The sequence below is a fragment of the Octodon degus genome, unplaced genomic scaffold, assembly GCF_000260255.1.
Source record: "Octodon degus isolate 3935 unplaced genomic scaffold, OctDeg1.0 scaffold00320, whole genome shotgun sequence".
NCBI lineage: Eukaryota > Metazoa > Chordata > Mammalia > Rodentia > Octodontidae > Octodon > Octodon degus.
The window spans coordinates 323,661-335,287 of record NW_004524896.1 but is presented as its reverse complement, the minus strand read 5'-3'; the positions used below and the strand labels follow the sequence as shown (position 1 = coordinate 335,287).

General features: G+C 60.8%; 2 protein-coding genes across 3 annotated transcripts in view; both read right to left on the bottom strand.

Annotated features, from left to right (window-relative positions):
* Positions 1–4,285: 4,285 nt before the first annotated feature.
* Isoc2 (isochorismatase domain containing 2) lies at positions 4,286–9,926 on the bottom strand. 2 transcript variants are annotated; one of them, XM_004647700.2, is made up of 6 exons: positions 9,805–9,926; positions 6,495–6,634; positions 6,201–6,410; positions 5,957–6,027; positions 5,755–5,872; positions 4,286–4,464 (listed from the first exon to the last, which is right to left on the bottom strand). In XM_004647700.2, the coding sequence occupies exons 2-6, from the start codon at positions 6,630–6,632 to the stop codon at positions 4,387–4,389; spliced, it is 615 nt and encodes a 204-aa protein (XP_004647757.1). In that variant the 5' UTR covers positions 6,633–6,634; positions 9,805–9,926; the 3' UTR covers positions 4,286–4,386. The 2 variants fall into 2 exon arrangements, with proteins under 2 accessions (XP_004647757.1, XP_023563760.1); XM_023707992.1 differs by lacking the exon at positions 6,201–6,410.
* A 351-nt stretch (positions 9,927–10,277) lies between these two features.
* The window catches only part of LOC111814455 (WAS/WASL-interacting protein family member 3-like), a 10,750-nt gene continuing 9,400 nt past the window's right edge, over positions 10,278–11,627 (bottom strand). Inside the window, exons 3-4 of the mRNA XM_023707976.1 lie at positions 10,592–10,943; positions 10,278–10,391 (exon numbers count right to left, since the gene is read on the bottom strand). Coding sequence (XP_023563744.1) covers positions 10,278–10,391; positions 10,592–10,943 — 466 coding nt within the window. The remainder of the gene's footprint in view (positions 10,392–10,591; positions 10,944–11,627) is intronic.

The following is an 11,627-nucleotide window of genomic DNA, read 5'->3' as shown; positions in this document are numbered from 1 at the left end:
GGACGATGACCCAAGAGCCGCTGTCGCAAGGAGCGGAGGGCTAGTGCCCTTTCTCGGGCTCCATCCGGCTCCAGCGCGGACACTCCCCTCGCAGCTGTCCGGCGCCGAGAGCTGCTGAGCGCGCGGTAGGAGCAGATAAGGGAGGGGTCCCGGGGAGCGCTGCAGGGCCAGGTGTGGGGGCGGGGGTGGGCGGGGAAGAGGAGGGAGGGGAGAAGAGGGACAGAAAGTTGAGCGTCAGAGTTGGCTGCCGGGCTTCTCAGTCTGGCCAGTGGCATTCTGGGGTCGCATCCTGGTCTGCTGGGGAGCCCATCCGTGCATGGCGGGACGTTTAGCGGCGTCCACCCAATGCCAGGAACATTCCCCCGCCCCGGAGGTCGGCCTCCTAAAATGCCTCAGGCCTTCCCGGAGGTGGATGCAAGTGCCCCTAGTTGAGAACCTGGTTACACTTTTGCAGTCTTCTGTCCACAGACGCGTTTATTTCCTTTAACTAGACACACACGCACACACGCACGCACACGCTCACAGAAAGGGTCTGCAGGCCGGGCTTGGGCTGCAGACTCCTTGAGGCCCCGCGGGGCTTCCCTGGGTTTCCTCTCTTCTCTGCAAGGTGAGGACCCCAGCAGCTACCGAGAGGCCACCCCGTCAGCCTAGCACAGCCCCTGCGCTGGCGCTGGAGGTAGATCTGCTTGCATCCTGGGCAGCCAGGTCCGCAGAGCACCCCCAGAGGCTGTGTGTGGTGAGGGAGGAGGTTACTGAGGATTGAACATAGGACTCTTCGGCTGAACTAAAACTCCTGGCCCTTTATGAATTTTCAGATGAGATTTCAGATAATTTACACATAATGAGTCTTCATCTAAGGTCTGCTAGGCTGGGCCTGAACTTCCAGTCCTCCTGCCTCAGCCTCCTAGAGTATGCTTTGGTGAGCACTGTGGGTTCCTATGGGTTGGGGTTGACCTCCCTGTGAGGGGGGACAGTTAGGGACACAAAACTAAAAGTGGGGCTGGCCAGATAGCTCAGCAGACCAGGATTCGATCCCCAGCATACCGTTGCAGCCCAGTCCCCAGAGCGCACGGAGAGGCAACTGAGACTGGGTGTGGTGGTGCGCCTGTAACCCCAGCACTGGGAAGGCTGAAAACAAGAAGATCACTATGCATCTGATCTGTGTAAGTGAGACCCTGTAGTCCCTGTACTAAAAAAATAAAAAACAAAAGTGCCATGTGTGGGCAGGGCCCCGAGGAGTTGTGGAGATCCCTGGCGGGGCGGAGGCCTGCAGAACTCCAGGCACTCCTACTCTTTGCGCCCTCCACTGTGTGTGTAGGGACATGTGGGCAACGAAACAGTGGGCAGAGGACAAGGACAGCACTATGAGGGGTTGGACCCCACCTCAGTTAGCCCTGCCTTTCCCTGGGCTTCAGCCAGGAACCCCCACTGCCTGCCAGTGCATCCTTATGGCTGTCTCACGGGGACCTAGAAACAGTTTGGCCCACACTGTGGCATTTGGTGGATACTCAGGTGAACAAAGAGCCAACACTCTTGCAGGCTGAGGCAGGAGGATTCCAAATTTGAGCCCAGGCTCAGAAAAACATCTCAAGGAGAGATTCAACAGTGCGCAGCCTTGGGTTCACCCCAGGTGCTGCCATCCATTCATCAGGAAAAAATGAAGGAGCAAGCCCCACATGCCCACTCTGGGGTGGACCTGGCCTGCGGCCTGTGCGTAACGGCAGCCCCACTCCTTCCTGTGGCTCAGCTCTGTGCCACACTGTGTCACCTGGCCCACCTCACCTCATGCCACCCAGCACAGTGCCCACAAAGGCTCAGTCCATGGCAAACATGGAGCCAGTGTGAGGCAGGCATGTGCTCGCGCCCACAGCCCTGAGTGAGGACTCTGTTCTCAGGAGGCCCGGCGAGCTGCCTGCGCTGCACAGTGGCCAAGCTGAGGGCTGAAGCGCTGAGCAGGCATGGCGCAGAGGGCTTTACTGCATGTGCTGGGATGGGGGTCGGGACACGCCGCTCCCAGGGGTGCAGATGCCAGCAGCTCTGTGGATCCCCTCACTGAAGGCTACAACTCCCTGTAATCCCGCGCCATCTGGGAGCCTGAGACAGGAGGATCGCAAGTTTGAGTTCTAGCTCTGGGTTGCTGTGTGCAGGTTGTGCCTTGCACGAGGAGGCCTGGCTGAGAGGGTGAGCTCCAGCTGGGTTTTCCTCTCTGGGCAGGTGTCAGAGGAGTGCATCCCTCCGCTCTGGGAGGAGCCTGATCAGACTGGCAGGTGCCACCTGCCTAGGGATACTGCAGTGTGGACTTTGGGGCACTTGTGCCCCTTCTGTGCCGTGACTCTGGCCAGACTCAGGAAACAAGGTCCCTCCTGCTACCACACACACACACACACACACACACACACACACACACACACACACAGGTGGCCTCCACACACACCTCCATATACACAGTGGGGGAGGTGCTGACCCTTCTAGACATGATTGACTGGGGAACAAGTTCTTCTTCTACCTGAAAGACCACACATACCCTCAACCTGGCACACAAGCACACAGTGACACAGAGTGTGGGTCGCCTGGGCCATGCCCAGACACGTGCGCAGGGACACAGGTGTCCTGCAGCACCTCTGCATGTGGACACGCAGCTCCCCACCATAGTGGTGGGCTCTATGTGTCTGACCCTAGCATAAGACTCGGCCTCCAGGTTCTGCCAGCGCTGCCACTGGCCCTAATCTCACGTGGGCTCTGTCCAGCCGAACAGGGACCTGAGATGCAGGACAGAGGTCAAGGGGCCCCAGGGAGGCCCCCGTGGAAGAGCACGAGTGGGCTGAGGGGCCAGACCCACTGGAGGGGAACCGGACGGAGAGGGGTGGCCCTGGGTGGACAGAGACTGAGAGGTGGGACAGGGAGGCAGGGGCCGTGTGCTCAGGGGTGCGCTCTGGAGAGGGGACCCGGTGTCCCAGGGGAGGTCAAGAGCACCGGGACCAGAGAGGGATGGAGCCTCTGCTGCAGCGGAGAGGGGAGCGACAGGTGGCGGCAGAGGGGCCGGGGGTGGCGGTGGCGAGGGGGCGGGGTCCCGGGAGTGGTGGGTAGGTTTGGCGAGAGGATGCGGGGAGCAGGCGGGAGACACGAAGGGAGGAAGGAGGAGGGGGATGGGGCTCGGGAACCTCCCTCTGCCACCCCTGGCTCGCACCCCCGCGCTGGAACAAGCGTGTCCCCCAGCCCAGGCTGCTGTCCCTGGCGCTGCCCGCGGCCCCCGCTCGGGGCGCAGTGGTGGGGGGAGCTGCGGTGGAGCTGTGTGTTCCCAGCGCAAAATAGACTCTGGTTGCCATGGCGACGCTAGTGCGCCGAGACGCAGGCCGAGCTGGGGGTGCGGAGGGGACACCTGCATCCGGAAGGCGGGGGCCGGGGCGCAGACGCCGCCCGCCCGTCCGTCCTGGGTTCCTGGGCCCCAGGGGCTAAGATGCCGGGCCTGCGGGGGTCTCTGCGGGGGCGGCCGGCCGGGGGCTCGGGCTGCACCCCAGCACCTGGGACGCGCTTGGGTCTCTGCAGCCCGGAGGGGTCCTGGCTGGGGATCCGGGACAGCAGCATCCCTAGGAGCGCCAGGTGGGTCTGGGAAGCCCGCGCCTTGGGGCAGCCGGGAAGCTCAGCTGCAGCTGTCTGTCCTTTCGTCCATCTGTCTGCATGCCTGTCCCCTCCTTCCCCACGCCCTCGTGCCTCAGTTTCCCCTCCGCACCAGGTGCGGTTGCGCTCACCTCACCTTCCGGACGCGGGGCCCTCGGATCGGGGGTGGCGCGTGGGGCCGGCGGGGGAGGCAGCGAGCGCGTGTCTGCGAGCCCGCGGGCCAGGCGTGCGCGCGCCGGCGGGGGCTGTCGGCAGCGTGGGGGACCCCGGCCTGCGAGATCGCGCGTGCAGATGTGGCCACCGCAGCCCTCTCCTGCCTGCGCCGCGCAGGGCTCAGAGCTGGAGGACTTCCCCCTCCCCACCTGCCGGGGACCCCTCTTTCTCCAGCCCGCGGCCCCAGGGACACCCCCAAACCCAAAAATGGTTCGGCCCAGAGCCACATCAATGTTTATTCCGCGAGTGCGGGTCCCACAGTCGGTGACACTTCCCCCGCCCCTCCCCGCCTCGTGAAGTGGCCCGGGGCCTAGCTCCGCCTCCACTTTGCTCTCAGCCAATTCCCGCCCAACTCCCAGGAGTTTATTTGCATTTCCTGGAGCGGCTACCCAATGAAAAGACAGAACCACGCCCCCTCCTCCAAGGGGGCGGTACTCCAGGTGGACTGCACCACTCTTGGGATCCAGGGATTTGCGGGGGGTGGGGGGAGCAGTGCTTCCAACCAGGTTACTATGACAAAAGGGTGGGCTTTCCTCAAGCAGGGTCCTGGGTTCATCAGAAGAGGGGGTTCTGGCTTTGGAAGAGGCCCAGCAGCCCGCTGTCTGGGGCAGGCTCCTTAATGATATTCTGGATCTGCAAGGAGAGTTGGGGGTCTATCCAGAAGAGGCCAGGGTCCCCATTCCATGCAGAGCCAAGGACAGCCCTCCAGCTCAGCTCCTAACTGTGCCTACAGTCGCAGTCATCACACCCGGCTGGCTCTCTTCCTAAGCACGTGCCACATGTCTGCCGGCTGACTGTACCCTGGGCTTCCTGTCCACACCTTTCTGGCCCATCACTCTTGGTCCTTCACCTACCAGAGCCAGCTCAGGCCTGGGCCTTCCACTCCAGGTCCATTTAGGCCATTATTTCTTAGCTGAGCACAAGTGAACATCCACACGTCGTTCACCAGGAGCCCTACTGTGTTCAGGACCGACCTACTGGCTACTGCCCTGGCTAAGGCCCCAGCACAGCTAGCTGGGTGCCTCAGGCACCCTCCAAGCTGGAGCCCTCCTCTCCTCCTTACCACCCACTTGCGAGCCTCCTGCCTTATCCTCCCAGGGAGCTGGGATCACTGGTGCGGCTTTTTGTACACTGTGATCTGACCCCAGCCAGCATCCCAGTGCCAAATGCAGCGGCTGCCCATTGCTAGACATCCAGATCATTGCCAAGTTCTGGCTCCGGCTCCCGCCTGCTTTGACTCCTCCATGCCTTGCACAGGCTGCCAGCCACGCAGCTCCTATGGTGCGGTTGCTTGGCTGCCTTCTGGCCTTTGTCTCTCCAGCTATTCCCTCCTCCAGGAACTTGTGACCACAGGCTGCTCTGCTCCTGTGTTCGAGGTCACTATGGATTTTGCTGCTCTCGTGCTGCACGTTCCCTCCCGAGCTCTAGGCCAGTGTGCACCTGAGCTCCCTGTGGCTTTTTATGTCCACATGGTGAGGCCAACGCCAGGAGGCCTGGCGCAGCTGCCCGGGGTGACCCAGGCAACCAGCACACCCTCAGTGCCCGGTAAGTGCTCAGCAGGACAGAAACACTGAGGCCCACACTTCCCCTTCATCCTTAGGGCAAGGTTCTGAAGCAGGGACCCAGGCGTGGTCTGTCCCTGGAATCAGGAAGGCCACCCTAGAAGCACCGTGGAGGCCAAGAGATCATCAAGGGAACACCCGGCCAGCTAGTGTAAAGGCCCAGGGGACAGCTGGGGGGACTGGGGCTCCTGCCTTTAGGCTGTCTGCTGCACCCCTCCCACTCTCCAGAGCACACTCCACCCTGCACCCCGACGCCCCAGTTCACCCTGCGTGCTCTTTCCCCACAGTCTCTTTTCGCTCAGTTACGTGAGCACCCCCAGAACTCAGCTCCTGGGACCCAGCATGGGAACACGGCCCTCACCTCCTTGAACTTGGGGTGGGCAGCATCACCCACGAGCTGCAGAATGAGCCCCTCGCTGGTGGAGAGGAAGGCGCCGCTCTGCCGCATGCGGGCCAGTGCCACCAGTCGGTCCACCTGGCTGCACAAATGGAGTGAGGTGTCCACACTGTCCTGGTTGGACACCAACCCTCGGGCCCCAAACTCTCACCTGGGAGACCCTCACCTTCGAGAGGAGCAGGCGTCCGCCACCACATGGACCTGAAGCCCCCTGGCCAGCAGGTCAAGTGTTGTGTTCTGAGGCAGAGGGGGGATGGGAAGGGGGGGGCAGGGAAGGGATGTGGGTTAGGGGTCAGATAGGCCAGGATGGGGGAAGGTGCTCAGAGAAGGGCGGGCTGGGGTCACGGGGGGCGCCCAAGCCAGGGGAGTCCTGGGTAGGCTGGGGATGCACGGGGGCCAGAGCGCCTCACCAGGATGCAGGCCTGAGCCTCGATGCCACAGAGCAGCACGGACTGCAGCTGGGGCCGGCGGTCCAGCTCCTGCCGCACGGCGGGCACCATGCTGAAGCAGGTCTTGCTCAGGGCCGGGAGGCCCTCGGCACCCAGTTCCGGCACTGTGGGGCCCAGGCCCTGAGGGTACTGCTCCGTCAGCACGGCTGGAACCCCCAGCAGCCGGGCTGCCTGCGCAGAAAGGAAAGGCCCAGCACTGAGGGAGAAGGCCAGGCCCAGACTCAGAGCCATCTGAGGGAGAGGGCCTGTCCCTACCCTGAGCATCCGAGCAGCCACGGCAACGATCTCTGGGAAGTACATGATGCTGTGGCGGAACTTCTCCTGCATGTCACACAGGAACAGGATGGACGATCCCGGGAGGATACGGCCCAGGCTGGGCCTGGCTGCTGCCATTTCTGGGGCGACAGAGGGGCAGGGCAGAGACTGCCTAGGTGTGTCAGCCTGTGATATACGCCCTGCTCCCTCCCACCCCTAGCCTTTGTCCCTCTGTCCCCTGCCCTGCTCCTCTCTCCTTGTCTCTGCAGCTGGAAGCCCCCTCCCTGGATGCCTCTGTGTTTACCCCAGGCCCACGGTCACTTCCCACCTGCTGGCCTCATCCCTCCCAGAGATGCACAGTGTCACAGTGTGCAGGCTCAGTGTCTCTGCACCCAAGTGGGGTATTCGGTGGACCCCACCCCGAGGCTCTCCTGAGGCCCGAGAAGTGACAGATCTGGCCAAGGAGCTGAGTTGAGACCCCCTGCCCAGGATCCCCTCCTGCAGGGCCTCAGAGCCATTCAGCCCTCCCTAGGCGGCAGCTGGCTGCTCTGCAGCCCTGGTTTCCCCACCCAAGCACTGCAGCTGAAGGAAAGGGGTTGCTTAGATGCATGAAAGGGGAGCCCCAAACATCATGCTCCAGGACAGAGGCCGGTGACAAAGGCCACACAGGTACCAGTGTCTGTAGGAAATGCCCAGGATGGACAACTCGCCCAGATGAAAGGCAGCGTAGCAAGGGCTGGGGAGTGGGCAGGGAGCAATTTGGGGTGACCGAATGGATATAGAATTGCCACTCGGGGCGATGAGGTGTGGAAGCTAGGCAGTAGTGGGCCCTGCACACCATGAGTGGGCTGAATGCCACTTAGCTGTGCATTTTAAGTGGTCACGTGCTGGTCTTCAGGCTGGGGCGCGGGTCTGGTGTGTGTCAGGACAGATCCCATGGCCCGCGACCCCCATACACATGGAGCGTCAGTTTGTTATTTCTGGCAGTACTAGAGATGGAACCCAGGCCCTCTGCACTGGGCTGTAATCCCAGGCCCTTACCTTGTTTTTAAATTTTGAGGCAAGGCCTCACTAATTTGCTCAGGCTGATCTTGAACTTGAGATCCTCCTGCCTCAGTCCCCCAGACTGCTGGGATTACAATGGTATACCCATGCCCATCCAAAAGGGTAAGTTTTGAACTCAGGCCCTTGTGCTTGCCAGGGAAGCATTTATTCCACTGAGCCAGCTCCCCGTTTTTTGCGGAACTAGGGATTGAACTCAGGCCCTTGCGCTTGCCAGGGAAGCACTTATTCCACTGAGCCATCTCTCCAGCCCCTAAAAGGGTAAGTTTTGTTACATATGTTTCATCACAATTAAAAGACAAAGAAGCGTTGGGGGTGGGGAAGCCACCTGTTCAGCTGTCCTACAAAGGAGGAAGCCGAGGTCCAGCAGGGCAGTGAGTGGCCACACTCTGGCCCAACCCAGTGTGTTCCTGACTCCCTAGAGGCCTGTGTCATGGCAGGGGCTGCGGGGCTCGACATCTGCCGAGTACCCCACCATGTGTGCTGCTTGGCCTCTGTGGCTTACGCTCGCTGTGGTCCTGACGGGGCAATAACTGGGGTTTGTTTTTCTAAGCGAGGTGAATACACAGGTGTTTATTATTAATATTCAACACAGGGGGACCAGGGAGGTGGCTCAGTAGAATAAGCGCTTCCCTGGCAAGTGTAAGGGCCCGAGTTCAATCCCAGGTTTAAAACAAAATCAATACAGGGGCCCGTGAGAGTTCAGCAGTCATAGAAAACCTGTTCCATGTGTAACATGCTTAACTGTCACGACCAACAAGGGATTTATGTTTGAATATTTTTCTCCCTCTTTATTTTTGTCTGTGTAAGGGATGAACTCAGGTCCTCAGAACTGCAGTCCTGGTGCGTGGTAAATTGGCATCGCGTGAATTTTATCTTGGTTTTATCTACCGTCTGTCTTTTTGAGACAGGTCTTGCTATGCAGCTCAGGCCGGCCTTGAACTCACTTTGTAGCACAGGCTGCTGTTGAACTCCCAACATCCTCCTGCCTCAGCCTCCCAAGTGCCAGGATTACAGGCATGTGCCACCACCCCTGTCTTATCTTGGGGTTTTTTTTGTGGAATCAGGGATTGAACTCAGGTCCTTACCCTTGCCGGAGAAGTACTTATTCCACTGAGCCATCTCCTGGCCTTTATCTTGGTTTTTAAAAGATGGAATGGAAACTTCCTCCTATACAAAGCCAGACTGACAAAATGAATCCTGTAGCTGTTGGGTTTTCTCAGGCTGGCTCTGTCTGGGAAGCGAAGAGTGAAGGGCTCTCCCTGTCACAAACCCCACCTGGGCCCAGTGCCAAGAGGTTTGACCAGAAGCCAAACCCCTGCGGCTGGAGCCTCTTTCTCACCCCCAACACCAGGGCGACAGGGCAACCTGCTGCAGCGCACTTGGTGAGTAGGACTCCTGCTTTGGGCTGGCAGGCAGATGGCAGCAACAAGCCCAGGGGACAGCTGCCATTCTCAGTGAGATACGCCCAGCACCAAGCGTTGCCCTCGCAGCGGACACGGCCGCCCATCCGAGCTCCTACAGGGCAGGACACAGGGGCGGAGAAATCCGGAGTCTACTCCCAGGGCACGGGCCACTCACATCGCCATGAGCCACACCATGGAGTCTTTGCAGCAGGAACAATGACAAGTAGATAGCAGTAGGGATAAGTGCTCACAAGAAGCAAAAGGACAAAGAGTAGTGTACAGAGGGGACAAGGGAGCCAGATGTGGCAGTGCCTGCCTGTCTTCCCAGCACTATGGGAGACTGAGGCAGGAGGGTTGCAAGTTCAAGCCCAGCCTGCGTAATTCAGTGACTTATGAGTGAGGCCCGTTTCAAAATAAAAACTAAAAAGGACTGGGATGTAGCTCAGGGGTGAGGGCCCTGGGCTCAACCCCCGGTACTGAAAACTAAAAGCAAAAAGCAAGATTTACATAAGGTTAGAGCTCAGCCAAGCGAGTATAGGGTGACAGGGGTCCAGAGAGCAGTTACCCTTGGGGCTAGAGATAGGAGGAGGCTCAGGAAGGAACCCTCCATGGCTGAAGGGCTGTTCAATAGCTGGGGACCTCTAACACGTTCCACTGGCTGGGCCTCAGTTTCCCCTGGAGAAATGGGGGTTAAACGCATGCGTGACGCACAGCCAATGACCCAAAGGGGTAGGGGAGTTGTCCCCGCCGCGGGATCTCTCCAGTCCGCACAGCCTCGGTTTTACCACTTGCACGCGGGACGGTCAGTCGACTGCAGCACGAGAGTGGCGAGCGGGACTCACCGGAAGTGCCGGTTCGCGCCGGGCTGCCCCTCGGCCGGTGAGACTGAAACTGGCCGCTTGGAGCCCGCGGGATCGCGGCAGGGTCACCGTTCGGCTGAGTCCGGACTAGGGGGCGGCGGAGACGAACAGCCAATGGTCGCTCGCCTCGCACTGCCCCGCCCCTCCCTCTCGACCAATCTATAGGCGCCTCTGCGCTGCCTTTGAGGGGCGGTGCCCGAAGGCTGTCAGTCTTGATTTGTGATGGGTTCACCGAGAGATGGGGGCGGGACAGAAGCGCGTGCGACCAATGGAGAGCCGAGGATGGCGTGAGTGGCAGGCATAGGCACAGGTCTAGGGGTTGCTGCGGTGGGTGAAAGCAAGTGCCTGCTGCAAACGCGGGACACCGCCGCGCTGCCACGCCTCCCAGGTCCCCAGGTCGCGGGGCGCGCGGGGGAAGCTGTGCCCAGCTGGGGCTCTTTTTTTCTAAAGTAGGCTCACAGAGACACCCGGGCACCTTCCCGGAAAGCCCCGGGGCGCGGTCGGTTGAGGACTCCGCCTTGCTGCCCGCCCGCGGTGTCTGTGGACACGCTCAGGGCCGTCTTTATTTTCTATCCAGTGGGTAGTCGCAGGGCTGCTCGCCGGGAAAGCCGGGCCGCGCCGGGGTAAAGGGCAGCGGGGCAGGGGCGGGGTCCTCCTCCCTTCCCCTTCCCTCGCGTCCCGGCGGGTCAGGTGCTGGGCGTCATGGTGCCCCCCACTCCTCCAGGGTTCCTTGAGAGCCCCAGGCACAAGGTGCGTCCCACCCGCCCACCCAGCCCCAGGGCAGAGGGCCAGGCTCGGCTCCTTCCCCCAGCGCGTTCAGGCCTAGAGGCGGAGCCTGGGGGGCGGTGTCCGCGGTCTGGGGGTCAGAGGGCACAAGGGGACCCTCTGGGGGAAGCACGATGTCCTCAAACAAGTCGAGCGGGGAGGCGTCCAGGGCAGCCAGGCTCAAGCTGGGGCTGGTGTGGGCTAGCTCCGTGGGGGCCACGGCACAGGCCACCCCCAGGAAGGGGGCTGGAGAGGGCGGAGGCGGCCTTCGGGGTGGCGGTCTCTGGGCAGGTGCCTCCTGGGAGAGGATGGACAGGGCCAGACGCTGGGTGGCGGCCTCGATCTTGGTGAACTGCCTGCGGAGAGATGGGCATTAGGTGGTGACAGCAGAGGAACCCCGTATCTGTCCCCGCAGGGGACTGATCCATCTTTCCATGCCCGTGTTTCTTCTTCGGGCTGATCTCTGTCCTTGGGCTCTATTTGCTTGAGTCTGACAGTGTACTCTTTGTGACTCAGTGCATGGGGACGCTCTGAACATCTGTAGGGGTGTGCACTGCACGAGACAGCGCCTCCAGTACAATGCTGGCGAGATTACGACCCCCTAGATTACGACCCTGTCCAGCACACTTCTGCCCGTTAGGCTGTCGCCGCACAGCTCCAGCAGCCATGCACAAGCCCAGAGCTGAGTGGGCAGCACGCAGGCAGTGAGTTCTTTGTGATTCATTCATATACAGTTCAAACGTGAGGGCACATGCCTGGCATCCCAGCGCTCTGGAAGCTGAGGGAAGAATCACAAATTTAAGCTCAGTCTAGGCCATTTAGTGAGATCCTGAATCAAAATATATACACAGCTCACTGCCAAGCCCTTGGGTTCCAGCCCAGCCTTTTAACAGGGACAAGGACGGCTTCGCCGATCTATGTTCCTATATCTGAGTGTTAATTACACTGGTGTGTCCCTGTGGGAAATCTGCTGAGCTCTATGCTGACAGGGTGCGAGAGAGAGAGAGAGAGAGAGAGAGAGAGAGAGAGAGAGAGAGAGA